This window comes from Moschus berezovskii, chromosome 12, assembly GCF_049115385.1.
Source record: "Moschus berezovskii isolate FMDL1 chromosome 12, NW_MosBer_1.0, whole genome shotgun sequence".
NCBI classification, from domain to species: Eukaryota; Metazoa; Chordata; class Mammalia; order Artiodactyla; family Moschidae; genus Moschus; species Moschus berezovskii.
Window position 1 is genome coordinate 80,474,136 of NC_142471.1, and position 16,083 is coordinate 80,490,218.

At 47.9% G+C, this 16,083-nt stretch overlaps 1 protein-coding gene across 4 annotated transcripts in view; it reads left to right on the top strand.

Moving 5' to 3' along the window:
• Positions 1-13,752, top strand: part of VWA2 (von Willebrand factor A domain containing 2) — a 53,756-nt gene extending 40,004 nt beyond the window's left edge. For 3 of the 4 annotated variants that reach the window (XM_055424599.2, XM_088842346.1, XM_088842347.1), the window contains 6 exons: positions 676-731; positions 3,755-3,862; positions 4,819-5,391; positions 9,428-9,979; positions 10,635-10,760; positions 11,951-13,752. In XM_055424599.2, coding sequence (XP_055280574.2) covers positions 676-731; positions 3,755-3,862; positions 4,819-5,391; positions 9,428-9,979; positions 10,635-10,760; positions 11,951-12,069 — 1,534 coding nt within the window. In that variant the 3' untranslated portion in view covers positions 12,070-13,752. The remainder of the gene's footprint in view (positions 1-675; positions 732-3,754; positions 3,863-4,818; positions 5,392-9,427; positions 9,980-10,634; positions 10,761-11,950) is intronic. The other variant, XM_088842345.1, reaches the window with a different exon arrangement.
• Positions 13,753-16,083: the final 2,331 nt, after the last annotated feature.

The window sequence follows — 16,083 nt, forward strand, 5'->3', positions numbered from 1 at the left end:
GGATGGAGCATGGAAGCCAGCGCAGGAATGGTGGCCCTTGTGTTGTCACAGAAGGTTGGCAACCAAACAGGCCTCAGGGGTCATTGAGACCAGTCAGTGGTTTGCACATCCTCCTGAACTGCAGTAGAGGCTTGCATGGACACTTGTCCTGCAGACCAGAAAAAGTACATTTGGGTTGGGGGCAGGGCTGTGGCACTAGGAGAGCCATGAACAGTCCCATTCCCTCTCCACCAAGGCTCCAAGGAACACAGTTGAAAACTACCCAGTAGAGTTACTATACAGAAGAGAGGACTGAGGACCAGAGAAGGAAAGTCACTTGCCTGAAGTCACACAGCCAGAATCCAGTTGCCTAATCCCAGTATTTCTTGCCCCCTGACTCATTCTGCTATCCCCAAGAAAGCTGTTCATGTAGCTCAGAGTATTGAACACAGACATCTCTAACTTCTGACAGGATAGCCAGCTTAAATTATCTTTTTTAAACATTTTTTTGATTGTCTTTGAGTAGTTTGAAACATTTCCTACTCCATGTGCAGACAAAAGTTGGGGTGGAATCAGGGAAAAAAGACAGGTTTCTTGAGTCACTTCTGCCTTGACATCTTATGTCAGCTTTTAGTATTTTAAATAACCTTTCTTGTTAAACCTCTGATTTGTACTGTTTGATTTCTTGGGTCGTAGCTGGAAGAGAGTGTTCTTCACCCACCCCACCACCTGCTACAGGACCACCTGCCCAGGTACAGTCTGCCTCTTTGCTTCTGCTGTTCTTTCTGGCCCTGGGACGAGACTGGCTCCCAAAGGGGCATTTGTACTCCTGGGGCAGTGAGTAGGGTTGGACCCAGCTCCAGGGCTGAAGCACGGGGATTTCAGAGGCAGAGCAACATGGTTGTGTGATACTCAATGCTTCCCTCATTCAGTGGTATCTTTTCACTGAGAATGGAGTGAAGCTTTGGAATTACTTCCTTAACTGGGACTCTGTATTGACATGAGGCAGAGCAGGGCATGCACTGACCCCTAGCTTTGCAAACAGAAAACCTCATATCTAGCACCAAGCCCAGAGCAAGATACCTGAGCCTTACTTTCTTCCTCTGTAAAATGAGGGCAGTGTTTGCCCCATGTCTGGACTCCCCATCTCCCTACTCCGGATGGTATAGGGTACCATACAAGATTCAGTAGATGATGTCCACCCAAGTGCTTCATCAGTTACAAAGTCCCCAGCAAACAGGAGGACTTATCGAGCCCATTAAGATCATCAGGCCTGGCTCCCCAGTGGGCCCTCCCTACTCATCACTCCGGGGTCTAAACATCTCACGGATGCAGGAGCATGGCAGTTGGTTGTCTTGGCATCAGTGCTTGTGTGGATTTGCTGCTCCTAATGAGGTCCAAAATCACTACGGATGCTGATTGCAGCCATGAAATTAAAAGACGCTTACTCCTTGGAAGGAAAGTTATGACCAGCCTAGATAGCATATTAAAAAGCAGAGACATTACTTTGCCAACCAAGGTCCGTCTAGTCAAGGCTATGGTTTTTCCTGTGGTCATGTATGGATGTGAGAGTTGGACTGTGAAGAAAGCTGAGCGCCGAAGAATTGATGCTTTTGAACTGTGGTGCTGGAGAAGGCTCTTGAGAGCCCCTTGGACTGCAAGGAGATCCAACCAGTCCATTCTAGAGGAGATCAATCCTGGGTGTTCATTGGAAGGACTGATGCTAAAGCTGAAACTGCAATACTTTGGCCACCTCATGCGACGAGTTGACTCACTGGAAAAGAGTCTGATGCTAGGAGGGATTGGGAGTAGGAAGAGAAGGGGACGACAGAGAATGAGATGGTTGGATGGCATCACCGACTCAATGGACATGAGTTTGAGTGAACTCCGGGAGTTGGTGATGGACAGGGAGGCCTGGTGTGCTGTGGTTCATGGGGTCGCAAAGAGTCGGACACGACTGAACAACTGAACTGAACTGAACTGAATGAGGTCAGGTGCCCGGCCCCTGAAGAGCCAGAGGCTTGTGTGCAGGCTGGTACTTCCTACCTGGGGTTACGTGATCCGTTAGGCATCTTGCTTTAAAGTTCCAAGGTGGCTGGCCTCTGACAGTTGGCAGGAACTGAAAGCCTGGTTGTTTCCACTCAGAAATAAAAGGTCAGGGACTTATGGTTTTGAAACGAGAATAACTTGGGTTTGAGTCCCAGCTCTGCTTTCCAAGTAGCTAACCTTCAGCATGTGACTTCTGTTTGTTGAGTTTCAGCTTCCTGTCTGTGATATGGGGGTTCACAGTTCTTGCTTCATTTGGTTGTATCAGTGAAATGAGATCAGGCATGTGTAACCCTCAGCTTAGTTCAGTTCAGTCACTCGGTCTTGTCAGACTCTTTGCGACCCCATGGACTTCAGTACGCCAGGCTCCCCTATCCATCACCAACTCCTGGAGCCTACTCATGTCCATTGCATTGGTGGTGCCATCCAACCATCTCATCCTCTGTCGTCCCCTTCTCCTCCCGCCTTCAGTCTTTCCCAGCATCAGGGTCTTTTCCAGTGAGTCAGTTCTACACATCAGGTGGCCAAAGTACTGGAGTTTCAGCTTCAACATCAGTCCTTCCAATGACTAATCAGGACTGATTTCCTTTAGGATGGACTGGTTGGATTTCCTTGCAGTCCAAAGGACTCTGAAGAGTATTCTCCAACACCACAGTTCAAAAGCATCAATTCTTCAGTGCTCAGCTTTCTTTATAGTCCAGCTCTCACATCCATACATGACTACTGGAAAAACCATAGCTTTGACTAGACTGACCTTTGTTAGTAATGTCTCTGCTTTTTAATATGCTGTCTAGGTTGGTCATAACTTTTTTTCCAAGGAGCAAGCATCTTTTAATTTCACAGTACCTGAGCCATAATAGCCGCTCATTTAAAGGCCACTGTTGGCACTGTTAATGAACCCCCACTTGTTTCCATGAAACTCCAGCTGACAGAACTGCAGGCCTGGGCGCCCAAAGTTACTCTCAATTCCTACCTTTCAGAAATATACACTTTAATTACAATCATATGACCACTAAGTAATATAGTAACATTTTTAACGTATGGGGGATGTCGAATCCTACATATGAATATTCATTGGAAGGACTGAATGAATAAATCTTCATAGTTTTAAAGTTTTAAAACTTAATAGTTTTAAAAAATCTTCAACTTTACCATCCCATCTTCACCATCCTTCACCATCTTCAGCTGAAGTTCCAATAATTTGGCCACGTGATACTAAGAGTGGACTCATTGGAAAAGACCCTGATGCTGGAAAAGATTGAGGGCAGGAGGTGACAGAGGATGAGATGGCTGGATGGCATCACTGACTCAATGGACATGAGTTTGAACAAACTCTAGGAGATAGTGAGGGACAGGGAAGCCTGGCGTGCTGCAGCTCATGGGCTCGCAACAGTCAGACACGACTTAGCAACCGAACAGCAACAACATATGAATGGGTGGTGGGGGGGACATAATTCAGTCTGTACCATGTGCTCCCAGTATCAGAGCCAGATCGCACTGGCAGATCCACAGTGAGCCTGTACTTCACACAGAGCATTAATTGAGCCCACCACTGAGTATCTGTTACTTCCCACACCCTAACCCCTCATTGGCTGTCCTTCCCGTCTTTGCTACAGGTGTTGAGACCAATTTCCTAGCGTATCCCAGGAAAGGAAGGGGCCAGGCCCTGGAGGGGCAGGGTGGCCGAAGCCCTTCCATCTCAGGCTGTTAACAGGCATCTCTCTGGTAGGCCCCTGTGACTCACAGCCCTGCCAGAATGGAGGCATGTGTGTTCCAGAAGGACCAGACAGGTACCACTGCCTCTGCCCGCCGGCCTTTGGAGGGGAAGCCAACTGCGGTACGTGTGCCCGGGACTTCCCAGGCTCCAGTTATTGGGGAGCAGTGGAGTCCGGGCTCCTGCTTTTCATCTGCAACCCTGTTAGCCACTAGGTAGGAACTGGCCCAGGAGTTAGTGCCACTTGCATTTCAAGGACACCACTGAGCTGATGTCTCAGATGATACCCTGAGGGCTCCGGGGTATTACTCGGATGGGGGAGGTGAGTAGGACATGGCCCCTAGCTTCTTAGCTTTAGAATGGCCAGTGCTTGACCTGTGGGCATCAGGGAGCCCAGCTGTAGCCTGGAGCCAGCCCATCAGGTTCATGGTTCTGGGCAGTGTCCCATCTCCCCTCTTCCAGAAGAGGAATAAGAAGCCGTGACCTGTCTTGATTTTAAAACTGAAGATTATAATTGACTTTACTGCCCTGTGGTTATGGGAGTTTGCAGTAAGATTTTGTACGTAAAGTGCTCAGCACAATGTTTGACACAGAGGATGGGACTTGTTAAATAAATTTTTAAAAACTGTCCTGCTAGGTCAATCGGAGACTTATCTGGGAAAAAGTATATCTTGATTCCCATACCTCACAAGTTATACAAAAATCAGTTCCAGATGGATTGTCGATTTAAGTGTAGAGAGCAAAGCTGTGAAGCTTCTGGAAGAAAACATAGGCGCCTATTGTCATGATTTGGGGGTAGACAAAGATTTCTCCAACAGGACCCAGGAACCATGGTGGGGGAAGAGCATAGATTCTATTTTTCTTTTGAAAACGAGGTGAAAGAGGGAGACCCTGGGTGGGAGCCGGGGAGCCCTGTCTAACTCGGTGATGGGCTCTGGCCACTAGCCTTTGGAGCCTCAGTGTCACGGCCCCATCCCTCTCCTAGGAGGGGGTGGCTCGGCCCCACGTGTGGTTGGGCATCCCAGGTGGGGCGGTGGTCTGCGTGCTCCCCAGGGTGACGGCGGCTGTGTCCCCGGCAGCTCTGAATCTGAGCCTGGAGTGCAGAGTGGATGTCCTATTCGTGCTGGCCAGCTCAGCGGCCGCCACCCCGGAGGGCTTCCAGCGGGCCAAGGCCTTCGTGAAGCGGTTTGTGCAGGCGGCGCTGACGGGAGACTCCCGGGCACGCGTGGGTGTGGCCCGCTACGGTGCAGAGCTGACCGTGGCCGTGCCCGTGGGAGAGTACCAGGACGTGCGGGACCTGGTCCGGAGCCTCGACGGCCTGCCTTTCGACGGTGGCGCTACCCTGACGGGCCGGGCCCTGCGGCAGGTGGCGGAGCGCGGCTTCGGGAGTGCCCCTGGGGCAGGCCTGGACCGGCCCCGACGGGCGGTGGTCCTGATGACCGAGGCGCGCTCCCAGGATGAGGTGGCCGGCCCAGCGGGCTTCGCGAGGGCCCGGGAGCTGCTCCTGCTGGGCGTGGGCAGAGAGGACGTGCGGGCGGAACTGGAGGTGATCACTGGCCGCCCGGAGCGCGTGCTGACCTACACCAGCCCGCAGGACATATTCGACCAAATCCCAAAGCTGCAGGGCAAGCTGTGCAGCTGGCCGCGCCCAGGTAGGGAACATCCCCGCACCTGTGCCAGCTGCAGGCCGGCCTCACCTGACCCGGGGGCCAGCCGGCCAGTGGTAGAACCTTCCACCTTTTGGTAGGGACTGAACCAGGACCTCTGATGTGGGCTGGAGCCACAGCCCCTCTTTTTTAATATACTAGCCTTGTGATGAGTAACTTCTCAGTTTTGTTCTTGTTCAGTCGCTAAGTCATGTCTGACTCTTTGCAACCCCATGGATCCTCTGTCCTCCACCGTCTCCCAGAGTTTGCTCAAATTCATGTCCCCTGAGTTGTGATGCTGTCTAACCATCTCATTTTACTGGTCACTGCTGCTGCTGCTGCTAAGTCACTTCTGTCGTGTCCGACTCTGTGACCCCACAGACGGAAGCCCACCAGGCTCCCCCGTCCCTGGGATTCTCCAGGCAAGAACACTGGAGTGGGTTGCCATTTCCTTCTCCAATGTATGAAAGTGAAAAGTGAAAGTGAAGTCGCTCAGTCGTGTCCGACCCTTAGCGACCCCACGGACTGCAGCCTACCAGGCTCCTCTATCCATGGGATTTTCTAGGCGAGAGTACTGGAGTGGCTACAATCTGACAAATAGTAGCACCTCCTGAGGGACTTTTATGAGGATTACATAGGGCAAGCAAGATGCACACTAGTACAGAGTAAGCTCAGAGTGTGCACTCAGAATTGCAGGTATTGCTGTTTATTAACTTTTATTGTTATAGTTAATAAGGAGCTCTGAATCTACTAAGTGTAACTCTAGAATGGCAGCGTCCCAGTTTCTTTTTGGCAAGAAAGAAATGCATTCCCAGTACACACATGTGCCTGTACAAGCACAAACGTCTAGAACAAGCCAAGCCTTTTGTGAAATGCTACCTGTCATTTCTACCTGAGATGCGTTCTGACGTCATTCTCTTCTATGAACCATGTTGATTTCCATCACCCGCCACTAGAGGGTGCCCTGGAAAACAAAACTTGGGAGTCGATATCCCCATCACGGGTGGGGGCCTGGCCCATGGTCAGAGACAGGAGTAGGTGAAGCACACCCTCCACAGGGCTCCGGACTTCTCTAAAGAAGCTGCGTGTGGATTTCAGCTTCTCGGCCCCAGGTGTCACTCTCACCAATGGTGAGACATTCCTTCTTGCTGGGGGAAGGACAGGGCTCTGCCTGCCCACCTCCACTGTGCCCCTCCAGTCTTATCTTCCCTTGGCAACCAAAGGATTTTTTTAGAAATAGTTTTAGATTCACAGAAAAACTGTGACAATGGTAGAGTTCACCTGTGTTCCATACCCAGTGTCCCTCTTGTAAGATGTTAACCAGGTACTGTTATAACAATTAATGAGCCAACATTGATGTTGTTCAGTTGCTCAGTTGTGTCCAACCCTTTGCAACCTCATGGACTGCAGCACGCCAGGCTTCCCTGTCCTTCACCATCTCCTGGAGTTTGCTCAGTCTCATGTCCATTGAGTCGGTGATACCATCCACCATCTCATCCTCTGTCGCCCCCTTCTCCTCCTGCCTTCGATCTTTCCCAGCATCCATGTCTTTTCTAATGAGTTGGCTCCTGCCATCAGGTGGCCAAAATATTGGAACTTCAACTTCAGTATCAGTCCTTCCAATGACTATTCAGGACTGATTTTCTTTAGGATTGATCAGTTTCATCACCTTGCTGTCCAAGGGACTCTCGAGTCTTCTCCAGCACTACAATTGAAAAGCATCAATTCTTTGGTGCTCAGCCTTCTTTATGGTTCAACTCACACATCTGTACATGACTACTGGAAAAGCTGTAGCTTTGACTATCTGGACCTTCGTTGGCAAAGTGATATCTCTGCTTTTTAATATGATGTCTGTGTTTGTCAAAGCTTTCCTTCCAAGGAGCATCTTTTAATTTCATGGCAGCAATCACTTGTCTGCTGGAGCCCAAGAAAATAAAATCTGTCACTGTTTCCACTTTTCCCCTTCTATTTGCCATGAAGTGATGGAGCTGAGTGCCATGATCTTAGTTTTTTGATTGTTGAGTTTAAGGCAGCTTTTTCACTTTTCTCTTTCACCCTCATCAAGAGGCTCTTTAGTTTCTCTTTGCTTTCTGCCATTAGAGTGGTATCAGAATATATGAGGTTGTTGCTGTTTCTCCAGCAATTTCGGTTTGAGATTCATCCAGCCTGGCATTTCCCATGATGTACTCTAGGAGCATATAGATTAAATAAGCAGGGTGACAATATACAGCTTTGACGTACTCCTTTCCCAATTTGGGACCAGTCAGTCGTTACATGTCTGATTCTAACTGTTGCTTCTTGACCTGCATACAGGTTTCTCAGCAGGCAGGTAGAGTGGTCTGGTATTCCCATCTCTAAGAATTTTCCACAGTTTGTTGTGATCCAGATAGTCAAAGGCTTTAGTGTAGTCAATGAAACAGATGTTTTTCTGGAATTCCCTAGCTTTCCCTATGATCCAGTGAATGTTGGCAATTTGATCTCTGGTTCCTCTGCCTTTTCTAAACCCATCTTGTACATCTGGAAGTTCTCAGTTCATGTACTGCTGAAAACTAGCCTGAAGGATTTTGAATATTACCTTGCTGGCATGCAGAATGAGTGCAGTTGTACAGTAGTTTGAACATTCTTTGCATTGCCTTTTTTTGGGATTGGAATGAAAACTGACTTTTTCCAGTCCTGTGGCCACTGAGTTTTCCAAATTTGCTGCTATATTGAGTGCAGCACTTTAACAGCATCATCTTTTAGGATTTGAAATAGCTCAGCTGGAATTTCATCACTTCCACTAGCTTTATTGGTAGTAATGCTTCCTAAGGCCCATTTTACTTCACACACCAAGATGTATGGCTCTAGGTGAGTGCCCACACCATCGTGGTTATACAGGTCATTAAGACCTTTTTTTGTATAGTTTTTCTGTGTATTCTTGCCACCTCTTCTTAATCTCTTTGCTTCTGTTAGCTCCTTGCCATTTCTGTCCTTTATTGTGTCCATTTTTGCATGAAATGTTCCCTTGGTATCTCTAATGTTCTTGAAAAGGTCTCTTAGTCTTTCCCAGTCTATTGTTTATTTCTTTACATTGTTCACTTAAGAAGGCCTTTTAATCTCTCTTTGCTATTCTCTGGAACTCTGCATTCAGTTGGGTATATCTTTCTCTTTCTCCTTCGCTTTTTGCTTCTTTTCTTTTCTCAGCTATTTGTAAAGCCTCCTCAGACAACCATTTTGGCTTCTTGCATTTCTTTTTCTTAGGGATGGTTTTGGTCACTGCCTCCTGTACAGCGATACAAACCTCTGTCCATAGTTGGTCATTATTTATTACAGTCTGCACTTTATTCCAACTTCCTTAGTTGTTACCTAATGTCTTTTTTCTGTTCCAAGGATCCCATCCAGGAAACATTTTACATTTAGTCTTCCTGTCTTTAGACTCCTCTTGGCTATGACGGTTTCTCGGACTCTTCTTATGCTAGAGTGGTTTTTAAAAACCAATGTCAACCCCTCTTACTACATACTTTACTCTTGGTGGGCTACAGTCCACGGGGTCGCAAGAACTGGACACAACTTAGCGACTAAACCACCACTACCATACAGTGCATGGCACCTGGAGGTATAGATTGAGCCCCAGAGTGCCATGGCTTACATACAGTAGTGGTTTATTCCTTTCCCATCACAGTTCAGAGGTGAGCGGCCTGGGCCGGCAGGATGGTTCAGCTGTCTGCTAACTCCAGGGCTGCTGTTTCTCAGACAGCAGGAAGAAGGCAGAGGGGAAGTGGAAGGCAAGCAGCTTCCTTTCGGGGATATAACTTGGAAATTGCAGTTACTTTCCATTACATCCCATCGGATAGAACTATCACGTGGCCGCACCCAGCCACCAGGGGTGAGGCTAGGAGTATGGTCCAGCTGAGCCTTTGTGTGTCCTGCTTTTCTTCCAGGAGAGGGTGGAGGCCAGATGCTGCGGTGGAGATCGGCCGACCTGGGCTCTGATCACCCTAGAGCAGCACTCCTCCCTCCCCCCGCCGGCTACCCCCTGAAGGCCGCTTTGCTTGTTCTACAGGCTGCCAGGCCCAGTCCCTGGACCTGGTTTTCATGCTGGACGCCTCGGTCTCAGTGGGGCCCGAGAACTTCGCCCAGATGCAGAGCTTCATGAGAAGCTGTGCCCTCCGGTTTGACGTGAACCCCGACGTGACGCAGATCGGCCTGGTGGTGTATGGCGGCCGTGTCCAGACAGCCTTCAGGCTGGACACCCACCTCAGCCGTGCTGCAGTGCTGCGGGCCCTGAGCCAGGCCCCCTACCTGGGGGGGGTGGGCTCGGCAGGCACGGCCTTGCTGCATATCTATGACAAGGTGATGACGGCCCAGGGCGGCGCCCGGCCTGGCGTCCCCAAGGCGGTGGTGGTGGTCACGGGTGGGAGCGGAGTGGAGGACGCGGCTGTCCCGGCCCAGAAGCTGAGGGACAACGGTGTCTCGGTCTTGGTGGTGGCTGTGGGGCCCGTCCTGAGGGAGGCACTGTGGAGGCTTGCGGGTCCCCACGATGCCCTGATCCATGTGGCAGCCTACGCAGACCTGAGCCACCACCAGGATGCACTCATCGAGTGGATATGCAGAGGTGAGTGGGGGAATCCGCAACTTCGGGGTCGCCTCCGAAGGGCAGGCCTCAGCCAGAGCCTTCATGGACGTCCTTACGGGGACAGCAGCTCCTCCCAGCTACCAGGGACTTTCCATGTGCGGGGCTCTGTGCTAAATCCCATAGTCACGTGGAACCCTGCGGGAGGCACACACAACTGTCCCCATTTAAGGTGCAGAGAATTTTAGACAAGCATCTCTCCCCAGACTTAATGTATGCACCCCACTTAAAAAGAAGAGATTTGTTAGGATATCCACCAAGACCCCAGGATGGCACTGACGGTAGGAACAAACAGAGCCAGGCTAGCCTGACTCCAAGCCTCCTTTTACCAGGAACGTTCTCTGCACCTTTTAAAAAGCCTGTGGCCGTAATAATAATAATAATAGTAAGCACTGCGGTGTGCTCAGCCCATCTTAAAGAAAGCGGCTGTTTGCCTGCAGGCAAGCTGAATGGAGGCTAGGTCTTTGATTGGCCATGTAGTATGGGGCCCACCCGTGTGCGCACCTGTGGCTCAAGGGCACACAGAGCCACTGTGACGTGTAAGACCCTGCTCTGGTGGCCTCACCTTTGTCCTGGGTGAGGGTAGGGCCTGCAGGGCTGAGCCAGGCTAGGTCTGCTGACACGTCCTCCCTTGCAGAAGCCAAGCGGCCAGTTAACCTCTGCAAACCCAGCCCATGCGTGAATGAGGGCACCTGTGTCCTGCACAGTGGGAGCTACCGCTGCGAGTGCCAGGGTGGCTGGGAGGGCCCCCACTGCGAGAACCGTGAGTGTGGCACCAGCCCCCACGGAGGGGCTGGGGTGGTGTCCTCAGTCCTCCTGGTCCCCAGGACTGTAGCCAAAGCAGGTTCGAGGGCATCGACGGAAGGAGCCCGTAATTTGTTCTTCCACACACGGAACATTTAGTGGGGCCCCCTCCATCCCAGGTGCCATGCTGGGTGAGAGGAACAGAGCAGCAAACAAGACATTGAGAATCTCTGCCCTCCTGAGGGTTCTAGTCTAGTGAGGGAGACACAACCAGTAAGTACAGTATGTAGTGTATGAGACGGTGCTGAGCACCAAAGAATTGATGCTTTTGAACTTGGCATTGGAGAAGGCTTTTGAGACTCCCTTGGACTGCAAGGAGATCCAACCAGTCCATCCTAAAGGAGCTCAGTCCTGGATATTCATTGGAAGGACTGAGGCTGAAGCTGAAGCTTCAATCCTTTGGCCACCTAACTTGAAGAACTGACTCCTTGGAAAAGACCCTGATGCTGGGAAAGATTGAAGACAGGAGGAGAAGGGGGCGACAGAGGATGAGATGGTCGAATGGCATCGCTGACTCGATGGACATGACTTTGAGTAAGCTCAGTGAGTTGGTGATGGACAGGGAAGCCTCGTGTGCTGCAGTCCATGGGGTCGCAGAGAGTCAGACACGACTGAGCGACTGAACTGCACACACTCTGATGAAAATCCGAGGAGACCGCTGGGGAGGAGCACAGTGGACACAGAGTAACTGGAACGCAGGCAGGGGACGTGGACACAGGTTCGAGTGGGTGGGTGGATGGAGTGGTGGGAGTTGTTTTTGAGTGTCTCTATTTGTTGACCAGAGAGTGGGGACACGGAGGAGGTGCTGGAGGTTTGAGGAGAGAAGAGAATTAGTAACCATCTAGGAGAGGAGGAGACTAGAGTACAGACATAGAAAAACAATTGTTGCGCAGCCTTCTAGGCCCCCTGTGGCTGCTGCTCATGAATTTAAAGGTAGAAAAGCCAGCAGCAGCCAGTGGACAATTCCCATTGGAGCCCTGCGTTTGCAGGCCCTGGCAGAGGTGTTTTTCCTAATACAGGGAGGGCTGTGAGGGGCACTTTCTGCTTGGCCTAGCCTAAGCTCAAGGCACAACGGGGCCCATAAGGTTGCTAGTTTGGTTAAGAAGAGGACTCAGACCCTCACATCCTCAAAGTTCACTTCTTTTCTAGGGACCTTGAGAGGAGATGCCCTCAAGGCACGTAGCTCCAGCCGAGAGCCTGCAGGAAGGCAGCCACTGCGCCCCTCCCGGCTGGGCCTACCGAGAAGACCTGGGCCCTCTGGGCCCTGAAAGGGAGCCTACCCTCAGCAGAGCACCCTGTCTTGTGGGCTCTGCCTCCAGCCCTGTCTGAACCCTCCTGCCCACTGTCCTGTCCCAGGGAGAAGAGAGGGCTCAGCTGCAGACAGAGCTGCCCAGGGACATGGTAGCAGCTGGTTACCCCCCTCACGACCCCGCTGAGAACTCTTCACAAGTTTTGCTGACCTAATTGGGCACTGTGAAGCTGGTGTCGTCTGCCCCGAGGAGCAGCAGAGGAACCTGGAGACTTCTGATGGCCTCTTTGAAGCTCATGTTGCCATGATGATGGCTAAACAGGACATTGCTGGGACAGTTATGTACAAGAAAGCAGTGATGACAGACCCCTGACTCAATGATGGCATTTCAAGATGGATGAAGGGTGGAGTTTTAAACACATCTTTCCCCGAAGATGCTCCAGATGGATTCATTCTTTAGTTTGAAGAGGGGCTTGAGCGGCATTTGTGACCTGTTATGGTGACGGGATCCCTGTGTGGGACTTGGAAAGGCCTCAGACTGGAAGGAGACTGATTGACCAGATCTTTGCCTGAGGGGGAGGGGATAAGTGTGCAAACAGCCCTGGACTTGAGGGGCCACCTAAGCCGACCAGCACTCCCTTCGAGAGGCTTCTTAGTGTTTACTTAGGAGGGTTCATTGTGGGGTGTTTCTTGAGTGCCTGTCTTACTGTCCCTTTGGGGGTCAAAAAGGAGCAGAATTCTTAATCAATGTAGAACAAAGAGATTTGAAGGGGTTGGTTTTTTTAGATATAGATCTTATGCTGCCTTGGTTTTAGTTTTGTTTTTCATACCTGGTTTTAAAAGGAATATTTCAAGAAGTGATGTTGGTTGTGTTTATTTAACAGGAGCATTTGAACAGAAATGGCAAAAAGGCTTAGATGGCATATTCTCTGGCGAACTGGATATTTGCTTATCCCACAGTCCGTAACAAATCAATTCTCTGCCCAGGCTGTTGAATTGGGAGTTGGTTTTCAGTAGAAGCCTTTGCAGAGCTCTGATTTAAATCCAGTCACTTTATCATAGTTTTTATTTTTAATGTAAATACCTTAATGTGATGTTTTATGGGCAAACATTCAAGGCTACTTTGATTTAAATACTGCTTAGCTTTAAAAACTTCAGGATTTCTGGTGCAAACAAAAGTACTTGGAAGGTCATCATCAAGGTTTTATTAGATGTTAAAAACAAGTCCAGTGTGCCAAGCACTGTGCATGACAGTCATTTCTATTCAAGTGCTATTTCCATTCCAGTCGTCGCCTTCTGCCAAGGCAAAAGCAATATCAGAGCAGTGTCACGTGCCCACCAGGTAGGTGCTGATAGCTGATGTCAGAGAATTCCATTGTCTTTACATTAACAGCAGTTTAATCATTTCATAATGTAGGCTTTTTGTCTGGCTCAGGGTTGCTATTTGGATGTCCCATTTGAACTGGACTTAAACACTGCACAAAACTGGGCCCTGGGCCTAGCCTACATATTAAAGACCTTACTGTTGCTATTTTTAGGTTTCAGCCCTTGGGGGGAAAGAAATGTTTAACCTTTTCTAGTGAAGGTGACACTGAAGAGTTTAACCCTTTCTGGGTTCTAGTAGCGGAAGAGGGAATTCCTGACAAGATAACCTTAAGTGATCTTTTCCCAGCTAACCGTTTTTCTTTTTAAAGAAACTGGCTTTTATTTTAATTACATAATATACAAATATGTTCTCCTTGTAAAAACTTAAACATTGCCAATAGGTCATAAATCTTTTATTTTCTCCAAATGATCCTTATTTCCGCCAGCTGCTCTAGTTTGAATAGTTGATTGATTCTCTCGCTTTTCTAGAAAGATAGCATTTACAAGTAATGACACTTTTGTCTCTCCTTTTTGGAATTTTATACTACTTTTTCTTGTCATTTTGCATTGCGTAGGACCTCCAGAATGATGTTTTAACAAGCAGTGGAATGTAGCTGGTTCTTGACTTGAAAGGACGTTTTTATCAGTTACTCTCTGTGCATTACTTGATAAGGAATGCTTGCTTCTATTCCTGGATTACAGAGTGTTTATTAGGAGTGTTGAGATTTGTGGTTTGCTTTTCTGCTCCCTTTGAGATGTTTTTTCACATTTGATTGGTTAATATGATAAACTGCCTATTTGTATTTTCAGTTGTTGAACCACCTTTGATTTCTTGGATAAATACTATCTGGTTGCAATGTCTGGTTCTTTAAACACTGCTGAATTTCATTCGCCAATATTTTAAAGTTTTTTTTTTCAATCTATGTTCAAAAATGAGATTGTCTTTTATAATATATTGGCATGTTTTTCTTTTATGTGTTGGAATTTTGGTATCAGAGCTGTGCTAACTTTCTAAAATGAAAAATATTAATATATAGTCCTCAAACTTTCAAGCTGCTATATTCATAGTATTTTCTTATAATTCAAAAGGACTGTCAGTATCAGTACTTAAGGCCTCTTTTTTCATTTCAGCCATTTAATATTGCTGTAGGCTGTCTTTTTAATGAGTCAGAAATTTGGTTAGGCCATTTTTAATTATTACTACTAAGGCAACATTTCAAGTATTGGTATGATTTTTACTCCCTTAAGAATTATCTAGGAGTGTGTTTAAAAGCATTGATTTTCAGTCATTTTTATATATGATCAGCTTCTAAAGATGTTTCCCATGTCTTAATTATAATACTAAAATCTTCCAGCCTTACCTCTGCTACTCGATGTAAGGAGGCTTAAAGTCTCCTGCTAGGATCCCACCTTGTAGTTTTATGTTTTTATTCACATGGTTTGAAGTTCGGTGTATAAATAACCACAACATTTCCCCCTTGAAGTAGAAGTCTACCAGGCCTTGCCACGTTATCCCACGAAATACAAGAAAACCCAAAATACAATGAACATTTTATTAAAAAAAAAAAAATCTAACTCACCACTTGGGACACCAAGTGTTAATGACAAAGGAAATAAATGCCCTGGGAATAGAAAGACAATAAGAAGACAGATTCAAAAGACCTTTAGTTCCCAGGAACCAGTGTTAAAGAACTCTGATTCAGAACCCCCAGAAATGAGGCAGAAATGATAGATGAAATGTTTTTAACCTGTGTTAACAATGCCATCGGAAGAGAAACAGGCAACATGAACGAGAGCACTGTCAATTTTAAGAAAAGAGACCACCTGAAACAAAATGTGCCCCCCCTTTTTTTTTGGAAAGGGCCTGGACATCAAGCACAACTTAAAAATCAGGGACTAAGAGAGCACTGAATTAAATAACTCTTCTCTTAAAAAGGCACTGGCAAGCCACTCCAGTACTCTTGCCTAGAAAATCCCATGGATGGAGGAGCCTGGTAGGCTGCAGTCCGTGGGATCGCTAAGGGTCGGACACGACTGAGCGACTTCACTTTTTTCACTTTCTCTTAAAAATGGCCTTTCCATGGGACTGAATCTGTAAACACAGAGTAATCTTGTTTCTCCGGGAATGTAAAAAGTCAGTTAAATCTCAAAAGACACTTTTCACTGTTCTAAATTACAGGATTTTAAACACGTTTTTTTTCCTATATAAGACAGCATCATTTAAAATTTTTATTTAAAAGCAATTGGTTCAGGCCCGCTTTAGCCTGAAAAAAAGGAACAGTGCCTCAGCTTGGTCCCAGATATTTTCCCAATTACCATTTCTTTAAAAAAAAAAAACAAACTATAGATGGTTTTTACACAGTTGAAGACAAGGACGGTTTAACCCCTGACACTGCTAAGTATTAGATAGGAGATGACGGTCAGGAGTTTGAGATATACTCTCACCAAAGCCCTATGATCAGTGAGACAAGGCCCTGCTACCTTGATTTCTCCTCCACCATGGCCTCTACATCAGAAACTTTTCATTTAAAAAGCCTGATAAAACAACTGATGAAAATTTCAAGGAAGAAACACAGAATACCCCTAACTACAGCAATGTCCTGTTTATAACCAATAGACTTGGGTCTCCAGAAAAGTCTTGTATTATTTCCTTTGGCCCTGCGCAGGG